The sequence below is a fragment of the Lagenorhynchus albirostris genome, chromosome 2, assembly GCF_949774975.1.
Source record: "Lagenorhynchus albirostris chromosome 2, mLagAlb1.1, whole genome shotgun sequence".
Classification (NCBI taxonomy): domain Eukaryota; kingdom Metazoa; phylum Chordata; class Mammalia; order Artiodactyla; family Delphinidae; genus Lagenorhynchus; species Lagenorhynchus albirostris.
In genome coordinates, this window is record NC_083096.1 from 72132950 (window position 1) to 72146336 (window position 13387).

The 13387-nt window shown below is 51.1% G+C and overlaps 1 protein-coding gene across 2 annotated transcripts in view; it reads right to left on the reverse strand.

The window, feature by feature from the left end:
• KIRREL1 (kirre like nephrin family adhesion molecule 1) overlaps positions 1–3070 on the reverse strand; it is a 101378-nt gene extending 98308 nt beyond the window's left edge. For both annotated transcript variants that reach the window (XM_060135683.1, XM_060135673.1), the window contains exon 1: positions 2935–3070. In XM_060135683.1, coding sequence (XP_059991666.1) covers positions 2935–2986 — 52 coding nt within the window. In that variant the 5' untranslated portion in view covers positions 2987–3070. The remainder of the gene's footprint in view (positions 1–2934) is intronic.
• Positions 3071–13387: the final 10317 nt, after the last annotated feature.

The window sequence follows — 13387 nt, forward strand, 5'->3', positions numbered from 1 at the left end:
GAGGAGAGAGTCCATTCCCAGCTACTCTTTTTTTCCAGACTCTTGTTCTCTGGCAGGATGTAGCTGTACTCGGCAGCTGAATACTGGGAATTTAGGAGGCCCTCTTCCCTTCACTCCTCACCGCCCTGCCAAGCGGTGGCAGGGATGCCCAGGGGACTCTGGGGGCTGAGGGGACAGATTTTCCCCCTACCTTCACCTCCACCTTCCCTTGGGCAGCTCCCACCCTGGGCCAGCCTGTCATCCCACATTGCTCTGATTAGCTATAATCTTTCTTTTTCAATTTCTCCTCCCTGAGACTGGGGAGTGAGAAAATCTCCCAGAAAATGAATAAATATTTCAATTTTCGGTGCAATCAGTCTGAGGAGCCAGCGCATGCTGGAAACAGGGGGAAGGATAATGGTTTTCATTTAGATAAGATACAGAAAATTATTTAGTGAAAAATGAAGATTGATGAAGCCCATTGAAATTCTTTAAAACGTGATTTTTATTTCTCTGCCTAGGCTGAACGTCCCCTTCCCCTCTCCTCTCCACTCCCCTCAATTCAACTGCCTTCTCCTCCCACCTTCTCTCCACCCTCCCTCAAGCCCCTGGCAATCCCCCCCTTGGTTTCCCCTACCACTGGCCCAGTCCCTGCCTACAACTCTTTCTTTCTAAGGATGGGGGCTGAGGAGAGAGGTCCTGCCGCCTTCCCCCACCCTGAAGAGCCCCAGATCCCCACTCCTTCCCGCCCTGCCTCCTCCCCAGTCCTTGCTCAGCTTCCCAGGAACACTCAGGAGTGACTTCCTCTCCCCTCCGTTCTATCCTCTCCCTTTTATTTCCCTTTGGTAACCCCTCCCCCATCCCAAATACTTTTGCACACTTTCATCAGGTCTTGCTTTCACCCACGCTGGAGGATGGGCGATGGGAGCTCAGCTAACCCCTAACCCCTCCCCCCCTTTCCAAAGGGAGAAAGGCACACAACACACTTCTCTCGGACCGTTTCTGTCCCAATTCAATCCACATGCCTCTCCTGTTTGCTAACTGCAGCTTTTGTTCCTTGAAGCTCGTTTGTATCCACGTTGCTGACACATGAGGGCTGTGGGGAAAGGGGCAGACAGAAGCTTGCGCCAAACGCATATCAGTACAGACCCAGCTGACCCCTCCCCCACCACCGTGGGCCCTCCCCCATCTCCCCCTTCTCTAGCAGCCCGGCTGAACAAAGTCAGAACTTAAGTCATCTTCCCAACTTTCTGCCAAGTGGCTGGCTTGGCCTGCCAACCCCAGGGCCAGGCCTCCTTTCCCCCAGCACCACTTCTCACACCACGGATGTGCGCCCTTCCCAAATCCTAAGTGTGTGTGTGCGAGGGGGGGCATGGATTCCCTATGGGGAATGATGGATCGACAGACCCGCCCCCAGCAACTCAGCCTGGCTTTGGCTTGGGAGCCAGGGAGGCGCCTGGCCAGGATTGGAGGGGAGGGGTCCAGCATAACACCCCACCCCTAAACACACACCCACCAGGCCTGGAAGGGAACTGAGAGCAGGGCAATGCCTGAGGGTGCTCAGTCCAAGCTAACTTCCCCCTTCCCAGATCCCACCCCCCACCAAAAAAAGGAGACCACCTCCTCCATTTTGTCTGTACATCTCCATAAGTGTCTGCCTATATGAATATCTGTTCAAGTTTCTTTGTTTGCTGGAGGGTTGGTATCCCTGGAAGGGTTTCAGTGTGTGTGTGTGTGTGTGTGTGTGTGTGTGCGCGCGCGTGTTGTGTCCTTGTAAATGCCCGCCTCATACATGTACTGTGTCTGTGAGTTTTGTTATGTTTGGGTGCATGAACGTGCACGCATGTGCCGATCCGGGGGAGGAATCTGTCTTCCTCAGATGTGTCAGTGTCTTTGTGTATATGTGTCTGTCTCCGTGTGGGGGATGCTCGCGGGTGTGTCTGTCTCAGTAGGTGAATAGTCTGTCTCCGTGTCTATGGCTGGTTTTTGGTGTTTGTATGTCAACATCTGTGTGTCAGCTCCATTTTGGGGGGGTGGGGGGAGCTTGCTCAGCAGGATTAAATCTTCCTTAGAGTCCGACCCAGGAGACAAGAATCCACGCCCACAGACCCCAGTCGGGGCTGAAGTCCAGGCCCTTGGTTTCTTCAGTTCCCCCGCCGCCCCCCAGCCCAGCCTCAGGATACACTAACATCCTCATCTCTCTCTCAGCCTCTCCCTCATCTCCCAGCCTCTCCCCTGCCAGTCCCAAATAGGCCCCGACATCAACACTTTCCTGACCCGCCGTGGGTGTGAGCCCCGCCCGCAAGTGGCCCCTTCCATATCTAGCGGGCCCGGAGATGCCTTTGGAACTCCACTCCCGACCCGGAGCCTCCGCGGGCAGGGGTTCGAATCCCCACCAGAGGCCCCGAGGCACCGCTCCCTGCCTTTGAAGGGGGCAGCCCCAGGCAGTCCGGAGCCGCCGCTCAGACTCAGCCCTCCCAGGGGCTGGGCTGGAAGGAGGACGAGGATTCCCTTAGCTGCATCTTCCGGAGCCTGGGCCCCCAGCTCTCCGCGCACCTCCCACCCCCGAATCTGAAATCCCACTCTCTTCCCAGCCTTCCCCCGGCCAGGACCCGGGCGTCCTGACTCCCGGCCTCGGAGGGTGGAGGTAGGTAGGGCTGCCAGAGGCTCCGGAAAAGACTTTGAGCGTTCGGATCCCTTTTTCACTCCGACCCCCGGCCCTCGCGGCCCCGATTCACCGGTCTCCCGCGCAGCCGGAGGAAACAACTTGGGCAAATCAACGGCAAACTCCTCCTCGCCAGCCCCCGTTACTCCGCGCCCCCTCCCCCAGGGCTCCGCGCCGGGACCCAGCCCCCGCCTCGTGGCGTCCAGACCCCGGGGGACCGGCCGCGGGCCGCCGAGCCCCCCAGTGTTCCCCGGGCTGCCGGGGGTCGGGGCGGGTTGGGGGGCCCTTACCTTGGGAGAAAGTATCGGAGAGAGTGAGGATCCAAACGAGGAGGCTCAGCATGCTGTCCGCCCGCCGTCCGCCCGCCCGCGGCTGGGGCCCGGAGTTGGCGAGCGAGCGAGACGAGCGGGCTGGGGAGGAGGGGAGCCCGGGAGCCCGCCCCCCGCCCGCCCGCGCCCGCCCCTGCACACTCACACGCACACGCACACTCACTCACGCGCGCAAACTCACTTCCCTTCCCTCCGCTCCTCTTTATTTCTCTTTCCTCCCGGTCCCGTCGCTCGCTCGCTCTCTCTCTCACTCTCCCTTTCCCTCTTCTCCACCCCTCCTTCCTCCCCCCTCCCCCCTCCCCCCGCCTTTTACTATTTCTCGCCTCAAGCTTTATCTTTCTGGGTCTCTTTCGATCTCTGCTCTCCCTTTCTCCCCCCTTCTCTTCCTTCCCTCTCTCTCCCTCCTCAGTCCCTCCTCCTGACGTTTACTCTCCCTCCGACGGCGCCTCCCTCCACAGCCCTCCTCCTGCCCCCCCACTGCGCGCGCACACGCACGCACGCACACACACACACACACACGCACTCACACCCCTCGCTGGAACTGAGATGGACGGAGCGCCAAGAGAGAAAGCGGTGGAGGGCAAAGGGGGTGACTAACGTGACAGAAGCGGGCGCTGGAGCTGGGACGGCTGGACCCCTGCCCCCGCACCTCCCTCTCATTTATATATACAGCCCTGGTCCCGGGCTACGGAACTAGGCAGTAGATTGGGGAGGCCGGGGCATGGGCTGAGGACAAGCCTCTAGCCCAGGGGATGACTGGTGGGGAAGGGTGTGTGAGTGTTTGGGTGTGTTTGGGTGTGTGTAAGCGTGTGTGGGAGAGGAGGGGGTGGGCAGTTGGCTGTTCATGGAATCAAAAAGGATAAAATCCTTTTTTTTTTCTTGTAAATTCCACACCCAGAATCTAACCCCTACATCCCCCAAATTGGGAATTCTCAATTGACTGATGAATGCTGGAGGTGAGGACGGATACACTTCTCTTCCCACCTACAAAACCCAAAGCTGAAGAATTCCAGCTGCTTCCTGGACCGGACTGAGGCCCCTGCCAGGGGGGCCTCACCCAGCACACAATGACACCAGGCTGTGTTGGAGTCCTCAGCTGGTGGGGGAGAGGCGCAGTTGACTCCTTCCTTTGTTCATCTTGGGCATCTATCTACCCATCCAGAAAGTAGTCAACTAGAGGACTTCCAAAGGCCCAGGAGAGGGCAGCCACAGGAGGATCTCCAAGCACAGAGTTTCAGATCCTTTGAGGTTGAGGGATCTGGGTACTGGGAGGGGAAGGAATTCCTGGAGATTGACGAGGTTCTTCTCTTTTCTTCTCTTTCTTAAAGAGCCCAGCTTGACAACCAGCCTCTCTCCCAGCCCCTAACCGGATGCTTCTGCTCACAGGATTGGGGGAGCCTCGACCTCTGGGTTCTCGGGAATGAGTTGAGGAGAAATATCAGAAACTGCACAGAAATTGCACAACTTTACAGCACTGTATTGGTCCAGAGAGGTCTCCACTTCTTTCCTCCCGGATCCTAAGTCTCCTGGGTCCCTAACTACCCGCCAAGATTTCTGGATTTCGGGCCCTGAGCAAAGGCACGTGGCTCTTTGGTGCCCTCTGCTGGTGAGAGGCAGTTACAACGCCTCTTCCTTCCACAGATCCTGACACCAGGCTGAAGGGTCCAGACACATCCACCTACAGAAGACACAGAAACACAGGCAGAAACACACACAAACTCACATTCAGAAGCACACCATGCATAGACCCAGAGAGTCCTCCATATGTTCAAAAACACATGCGCACGGGCAAACGCACAGTTTAAAAATAAGGAGCATACCTAACCCAGAGAAATAGGAATATAATCACAAATACACACAAACAGCCACACACCAACGTGCAGACACACAAGGGCTTTTCATTCACTCATCCACTAATCTTGCATCCCACAGATATTTATTCAGTGTCTGCTTATGTTCCAGTCAAAATTCTAGGTCTTAGAGATATAACAATGAAAAAAAAATTTTTTTAACAAAGCCCCTCCTTCAGAGTGTTCCATTCTGCAGAGCAGGAAAAGGCAGTAGAAAAATCATAGAATACACCAGGTTGTGGAAAATACTACGAGAGACAAATAAAGCAGGATACAATGAATAGGGAGTGGGAGGGAAGGAGAAATTGCTACTCTTACTGGGAAAGCTGCTCTGCTAAAGTAACATTTAAGCAGAAACCTGAAGGAACTGAGAGATTCAGATGTTCGGGCATCTGAGAGGAGAATATATCAGGTAGGTGGAAACAGCAAGTACAAGGGTCCTGAGGTAGGGATGTTCTTGCACTATCAGTGAGACAGCCTTTTCCCCTTTTCATTCTGCATGGACAGGAGGCCCATGGTGAGATGATGTAGGAAAATGTTTAGAAGAAAAAGGCCAGAGAGAGGGAAGAGAATATTCTTAGCTTAGTGAGTGCTTCTTGCCCACCTTCCAGCTTCTGCTATTCAGGTTTGACGGTGATTCTCAGTGTGAGTAGGGACCGGCTTATCAAAGGTTTTCCTTCCCCTTGGCCTCTTATCTCACCTAGAAACCCTAGCAACAGAGAAGCCAAATTTCTCCAGATCCTTAACATCCAAAGCAGTCACCTCCCTTCCCTCTCGTGGTCCCTTAACTTCCCTTTCCCCCTCCCTGCCTTTAATCTCCAGTTCCTACCAGCTCTGTTCATAGCAAACACAATTCTCCAGAATCCCCTCCACAAAAGCCAATATCCCAGATGCCAGAGCTTGAGACCCTAACTCCAGCTAGGGGTCCCCAACACCAGCTGTGTATTAGGATCTCCTGAGGGGCTTTTAAAAATCACCAGTGCCTTGGCCTCACTCCCAAAGATTAATTGTTCTTGGGTGAAGCCCCAAGCATCGGGATTTTAAAACACCTCCCCAGGTAATTCTGATGGGCAGCCAGGGTTGAGAATCACCGAGCTAAGCAAACGCCTGCTTTCCAGGCATCACCCTCAGCAAAGGCGCACACCATGAGGTGCCTGCCGTGCCCTCTTCCCTCTACCAGCAGTTCCGTTTATTGCCAATCCTGCTTTGCCCTCCCCTCCTTCTGGGGAGAACCCCAATGAAGCTCTCTTAACTTTCCTCCATTCTCATCTCTCTCACGAATGTTCACAATTCTAATTGGATTAACTGAGTCTACTCGAGTTTAATCACATAGCTCTTATCAAACTGGGGGCATCCTGGGGCTGAGTCCCCAGTATCCGATGGATGCCCCCAGAAACAAAGTCTGTCAGACTGGACATATCTCCCCAGGACAGGATATCTGCCTCCCCATCTAACTTGGGGCTCCTTTGGGGCAAGAGCTATGCATGTTCTTTCAGTCTGGAGCTCCCCGAGGGCAAGGAAGAAGCTGGGCACCCTCTCCCCATCAGAGAAGCAGCAGACTAGTGGAAAGCAAGGTACATGAGCATGGAAACCAGCCCGAGGGGTTCCTAATCCAGGTTCTGTCCCTTACTTTCTGTGTGACCTTGGGCAGCCTATTTACCTCCCCTCTCTCATCCTTGATTTCTTCATCTGAAAATGGAGATAATAATAGTACTTGCTTTATGGGGTGGTTGTGAGGATTAAATGGGTCAGTATCCATACAGCTCTTAGAACAGTGCTGAACATCCAATAAGCTAGACGGGTCTGGCTGCTGGATCAGTCTCCATCCCCATGCGCAGGGCCCTGCCCAGGGAGAAGTGTGCGGGGCGTGGAGGTAGAGGGAGTAATCCCTAAGGATGCTACGTCACCCTGAAGGAAGGAGAGAAGAAGCCAAAGGTTGTATATGGAGTTAAGAGAAATATGAATAATTTTTTGAGCACAAAAGCAAAGAGATCAGGAGGTCAGGGGATCAGCAGTGAGGCAATTTATGACCACCAGCAGGAGAAGCCACCCTGAGAGACGGAAATGAATTCTTTGTCTCAATGAGGGCTGAGAACAGCAGAACAATTCGATAAATTGTCCTTTTTCCCCCTAGAGGGGGCGGAGGATTGTGTTCCTGCTGCTTACCAGAGACACAAAAGGGAAAGGCCAAATCCTGATCTTCAGCCTGGAAAATAATCCTGACCATAAAGGAAACCCTGAGTGCCCGAGAGCGAGGGGCTGCCAGAGGTCACCCTGTCCCTCCCCCTGCTGCAGAGACTGCAGTCCAGAGCCGTGAGAGAGGCACCCTTTCTTCTAAAGTCCTCCCAGCAAAGGGGCTTGTCCTCATTCCTCCTCCACGTTTGTGTCTTCCAGCCCAGGTGGCTGTGTAAGTCCTTCCACATATCAGGCCTTGGGCTTTCCCGCTGCTACACCAGTCTGTTTTCTCTTGTTCTTCTCTTCCTTAAGATGCCCAGCTTTTGACATGTATGAGGATCAGAGTAGAGACAGAGTTTTTTAATGGCTATGGGGAGAGATTCAAATCTGTACTGCGAGGGGTGGGAGTGGGGGCAGAAAGAAGAGCAGCAGGCCCCTTGGGGGATGGTGGACCAAGGAATCAGCCTCCTTGGATGGGGCTTGGGTGTCAGAGGATGTCTGAGGGAGCTGACAGGCTTTGCTATTGAAGCAAAGGACTAAAGGCCAGACCTCAGAAGGAACTATCTACTGAGGATGAGTGTCCAAAATATCTGGGGAGAGGTTGGGATAGGCTGAAGCTGCTCCGAGGCAGGGGAGTAGAAAGAATGACCTTGGCAAAGGCAGACTCCCAGGGTGTGTTTACCACTCACCAGCCTTGCCTTCGAGCAGCTGTGGTCCATTCTTTCCCACCCATTTCATCCCCCTCTTTCTCAGTGCTTCACATCCCAGCATGGGGAGACAATGTGTGCTAAACGGACCAGTTACCTCTTATTAGGTTTAATGAGGATTTCATTGCCTCAGCTCACAGGGATTGGAAGATTCCTGCTTCAAATGAGCAGCCCAGTTGAGGAGATCAGCTCAGAGAAAGAGAGGAGAGAGTCAGCACTCAGGGGCCCTGGACAGGGGCAGGGAGGTGGGGAGTGGGTATGGAGGAGGAGAGAGTGGGGAATAGACTTAATCAGGAAAAATTGGAAAGTAATGTCAACTAATGACTCAAACATCAAGCTCCAGAACTAGGGGGAGCCTCAGACAACATGAGGTCCATTCCCCCTTGAGATGGTGAAATGATCTGTCACAAAGTAAGTCATAGTCAGAGTAAGACTAGCACCAGAACCCAGGGAGGCCTCTTGTGTCTTAGGCCAGGATCCTTGCTAACTCCTACTTTCCCACCCCTGCACCCCAGGCCCATTCCAAGTGCTTTTATCAGCAAAGGCACCCCTTATGTCCAAACAGCTCTGATCATTATGTAGCTCTGGTCTCCTGTAGGTATCTGAGAATCAGAGACTATAGTGAGCAGAAGGTGGGGATGCAACGAGAAAGAGAGAGTCTCTCATCTTCCTTCGGCCCTTGGTTTTGGTTCCCTTGGATCCTACTCCCAAGTCTACAGTCTGCTGATCTTTAGCATTCCCTAGCGCTTCTTCGAAGACCTAAAACCACTCATCGTTAGATCTATTTAGTATCAGGTCTGGCTGTGAGAATTGTGGTTTATGTTTGCATTCAAGCTGGCAGCTAAGATTATGGGCTGAAGTTGTATTAAGGTTATTGAACATCATAGTAGGTTTAAGGGTGAAGTTGCATAAAGTTCACATGAATGGAAATATAGAGCTAGGCTTACTTAACCCTTATTATAAGGGGGACCATTACCTTAAAGCACAACCCTTAGCAATGTCACTCCAGAAGGGAAGGATTGGGAGTTTGGGATTAGCAGAAACAAACTATTAGATATAGAATGGATAAGCAACTTTCCCACCCCTGCACCCCAGGCCCATTCCTACTGTATAGCACAGGAAACTATATTCAATAACCTGTAATAAATCATAATGGAAAAGATATGAAAAAGAGTATATCTATCTATCTATCTATCTATATATCTATCTATATATATGTATAACTTTATCACTTTGCTGTACACCAGAAACTAAGAAACTAACACAACATTGTAAATCAACTATATTTCAATTAAAAACAAAATTACAGGATATAGCCAAAGCTGTGCTTAAAGGGAAAATTAATAGTGTTAAATGATTTAAACTTAAAAACTAATAAAATTTTTAAAACACTCAAAAAAAAAAAAGTCACTCCTGTCCTAATAACCCCAACAGAGGCTTGCTAAGGGTTTGGGTTAAGATTAATTAATTAGCTTGTTCACCCATTCATCCATTTCATCATCTCACAAACATGTATTGAAAGCTTACTCTATGCCCAGGCACTAGGCTAAGCACTTAGGACACAAAGATGAATAAAACACACCCCTTGCTCTCCTGGAGCCGCAGTCTAGTGGGAAAGATTGACAGATAGCTACAACTGAGTTGGGAAGTACAGAGATAGAAACATACCCATTTCTTTAAGAGTGCAGAACACTAGTTACTGAACTTAGCTTGGAGACATCAAGGAAAGTTTCCTAGAACTGGGTATTGAGAATTAGGATCTTCAAAGTCTGAAATATGGCCTTAAATAAGACAGCTCCCCTCTCTGGGCCTCAGTTTCCTCTAGCTCTAACAGCCCCATGGGATTGTCATCATATGTTTGTTTCTGCTAAGGAGGCAGAGGCCGTTCCCTAGAGATGCCTGCTGAGGGGTTCCATCAGGACATATATAGGGGTGTTCTATAAATGCTCCCTGTTTAAGAACTGCTTCTATTCCTCCGGAGAGCCAGGGTCAGGGACCAATTTCCTTACTCCCTGCACATGACATGGTGGGTCTTCCTACATGAGACAGCCATGCTCCAGGCCACAGTATTCCTCCCTGCACGCACTGGCTTCCCGGCTTCTGGGCCAGGGAACAGGCCTAGCAGTGGCTGACAGGCAGGGTCTGGCTGCTGGTTTCGGTGGCATTTCCTAACTGGACAGAGGAGAATGTTGATTTAATGTCCCTCCAGTACCTCTATTCCAGCCTCTGAGACACAGCCAGCAGTAAGGCACTGGCACCTACTCCTCTTCTGACAGGCATGGCAGTTCCCCTCCTCCACCAGCCTTCATGCCTGAGCCTCCAGCTTCCTCCAGCCCCATCCCCAAGTCCTCCCCACGTAAAGCCCGAGTCTAGGCTCTGGGACTAGGTCTAGGGGAAAGTAAATCCCGAGGAAAAATTTGCCCCCGATGAAAAAGAACACAACAGCAGAAACCTGGCTCCTTCTCTGGGGGTCCTTCAAGAGGCTCTACCTGAGAGCAGGATGGTGTTTGCCAGGGGACGGGGAGGGGGAAAGGGGAGGTATTAGTCAAACGGTACAAAGTTTCAGTTATACAAGAGGAGTCAATCCAAGAGAGCTACTGTGCAGATTAGTGCCTGTAGTCAACAATGCTCTACTGTACTCAAATATTTGCTATGAGAGTAAATCTTATGTCAAAATAAAATAATAATATATAAAAAGAGGCAGAAGGAAACTTTTGGAGGTGATGGATATGTTTATGGCACAGATATTGGCAATGGTTTCATGGATGAATACTTACCTCCAAACTCATCAGGTTCTATACATGAAATAGGTGCGGCATTTTGTACATCAATCATCCCTCAGTCATGCGATTTAAAAAAATAAAATAAAAGACTGGCACCAGCCTCCATCCTGTTGTTTAAACCAAACACCTGCTGTACTTGACTGCTCTTTCTTCCTCCGCATTCAGCGCTAACCGGTCTCCAGTTCCTGTTGGTGGTTATTAGTTATGTCCATTTCCTTCCGTCTCCACTGCCAACACCTTGGTCTGTATGCTATGGCCTCTCCTGCCTGGACCACCAGCAACAGCCTGCCAGTGTCTGTTCAGCTCTGTTCTCTGCAGTTCTGTGTGTCTGCAGCCCCAGTGGTCTTCCTCAAGCTCAAATGTAACCACCTAATTCCCCTACTTAAAACTCACTGGCGACTCCGTTGCCCTATGGATCACACTCAGAATCTTCCCATTAGCTACAAGAGCCTGCCTGGGATGGCTCTGTCTTGCCTTCCAGCCTCCTGCTTCCCACACTGCCTCTTGCCCTGTATACTCCAGCTCTGACAGGCTTCTCCGAGTTTTTGGAACTGGCCACATATCTGTCTTCACTGAGGCCTCCACATGCCCTGTTCCCTTGCCTGCAATGTTCTTTTCCACCCTGGCCCCGAATCGCCCCCCTCATCCCCTACTTATCCCTTAGACCTCACACTGAATGTCACTTCTCCATGGAAGCCTCTCTAATTCCTCCAAACAGGTGAGATCACCTCGTTATTGCCCTCAAGCACCCTCTATTTTCACCAGCAGCGTTAATCACACTTGTAATTAGGTATTCAGTGTCTGTTTTCCCTGCTGGATGGTAAACCCTGTATAGGTAGAGACTGCCACTACTGTTCACTGCTGTCACCATACTGCCTGACACACAGGAGGCTCTTAGGACTGAGAAAAAGAGAGAGATCTTCCCCATTCTGAATTCTACAAAGGATTTCTTGGAGTAGAGAAGGGGGGGCTAGGTTCCTTGTAACAAAGTACAGATCCAGAGGGGGATCTGGTTCCTTGTAACAAAGTACAGATCCAGTTAGACGCAGGAGGAACTTCTCCACTAAGTAGTGGGGAAGTTCCAGGAAATCATCCTTCAGGCACCAGAATAAGAGTAGAAATGGCATGTAAGTGCAAAAAAAAAAAAAAAAAAAAAAATCCCAAGGAACAGTGAACAAAGCTATAAATACAGCCAAGCATCGGGTGACATCACCTGAGCACAGTGCAGCGATTTATGGCCAGGTCACACGGCCCTAAAGTGTATTTATAACGGTGTAACTCACTAGTACTTCTCCCTGCCTGCTTGCCCTCCCTCCTTCTCCTGTTTGATGGTGGCCACAGTCCTGCTCTTCTCACGAAAACAGGATGGCTGGGCCAGGCCCCTGCTTTGGGAGTACCAGGATGCTCTGAGGAGTGGGGCTGTCTCTCCAAAACTCTGCATTCAAAAACCTGCCCCTGTTCCCCGTTTCCTAGTGAGTTGTGGACATTTAAGGCATGCAAAGCCCCCGTGGCCTTCACTTACCTTTGGGCTCCATGGACAGCTTTATCAGCTTCTAGCTTTATTCACATACGCTATGTGGTTCCTAGAATCCGGTGAGTTTCCCCAAAGAGTCCCTAGGGGTTCACCCCTTCATCCTTTGCTCGTGCTTTCCCCTCCATGTGGTGTATTTTCTACCATAAATCTCCAGTCAAAACTGCTCCTTCAAGACCCAACTCAGATGCAGCATTTTCACTGAGCTGCCTGGTGGGATGATGTACCTTTTGGTTCTCTCCTCACAACGCCACTGACTCTGCACTCTCTGCAACTTGAGGTCACTTGTTTACTATGATAAACTTGCACACAGACATGTCTTGTTTCCACCTCGAACTGTGAGTCCCTTCCCCATACATCTTAGTGCTTCCCTCAGGGTCTTCTCAGGACCTGCCACATGGCAGAAGCTCAGAGAATGTTTGTTCAATCAAATATCTCTTCCTTCTGTGACCCTAGTCCCCCCTGAGCATCTACAACATGTCCAGCATGGTGTTAGAAGCTGTACTGGCATGATTTTCAATCCCCACAATGACTAGAAGGGCGTCAACATCTCCACTTCTGTGTAGGGGGATTGAGGCAGAGAGAGGTTAAGTAGCTTGCCCAAAGGTACAGAGCAAGTATCAATAAATGTGACCATAGGACTCTCAACAAGTATGTCAAAGTCTACCATGTTTCTTCTATTCCCGGAGACCTTGCGCTAAGTGCTGTATAGCCTGGTTTCTATCTAATATCCCAGGATTTGCATTCTCTTCTCAAAGACACTGCACACAGCCAGCTGACAGCCTGCCTCTTCACAACTGGTTCCAGGGTGGCTTGCTCAGGTGCTGGGGTTATCAAAGTGGAGTTTTCTGAGGAGGCTTGTGAGAGAATCACTGCTTTGAAAGAAGAAGCCCCAGGCCCTTTCTGTGTTCTGGGGACCTCCCCCTCTCCTACCTCATTTACATGGGGGAAAGAAAGCTCAGAGCCAGTGAGAGAGACTGAGATAAACAGTCACCTGGCAGTCACCCACTGCTCAGGACACCGGCTTTCCTCTCCATCTCTCCTCCTCTGCTTCTGGATCTCCTTGGGTGACTTTACCACCACCTCTATTTAGAGTCTTAAATGGAAAGAGAAGCAACGATGAACTGAGATTCTCTTTCTCACCAACAAACCATCAGATGCTTACCTCTGGGAAAGTGGGAACTAGAAATTACCCAAGGTGGGTGGGGAGTAGGGTGTTGGTGGTGTAATTCAGTTAGGCTGGGACCTGAGTCATGGTCTCGGGCAAGCAGAGTTCGGGAAGCAGAGATTGGGAAGTGGGGGCAGAGTGACCATGCAGGAAGCAAGCCAGAGCAAATCAGAACAATTATGTGTCTTCCCAACTCACCC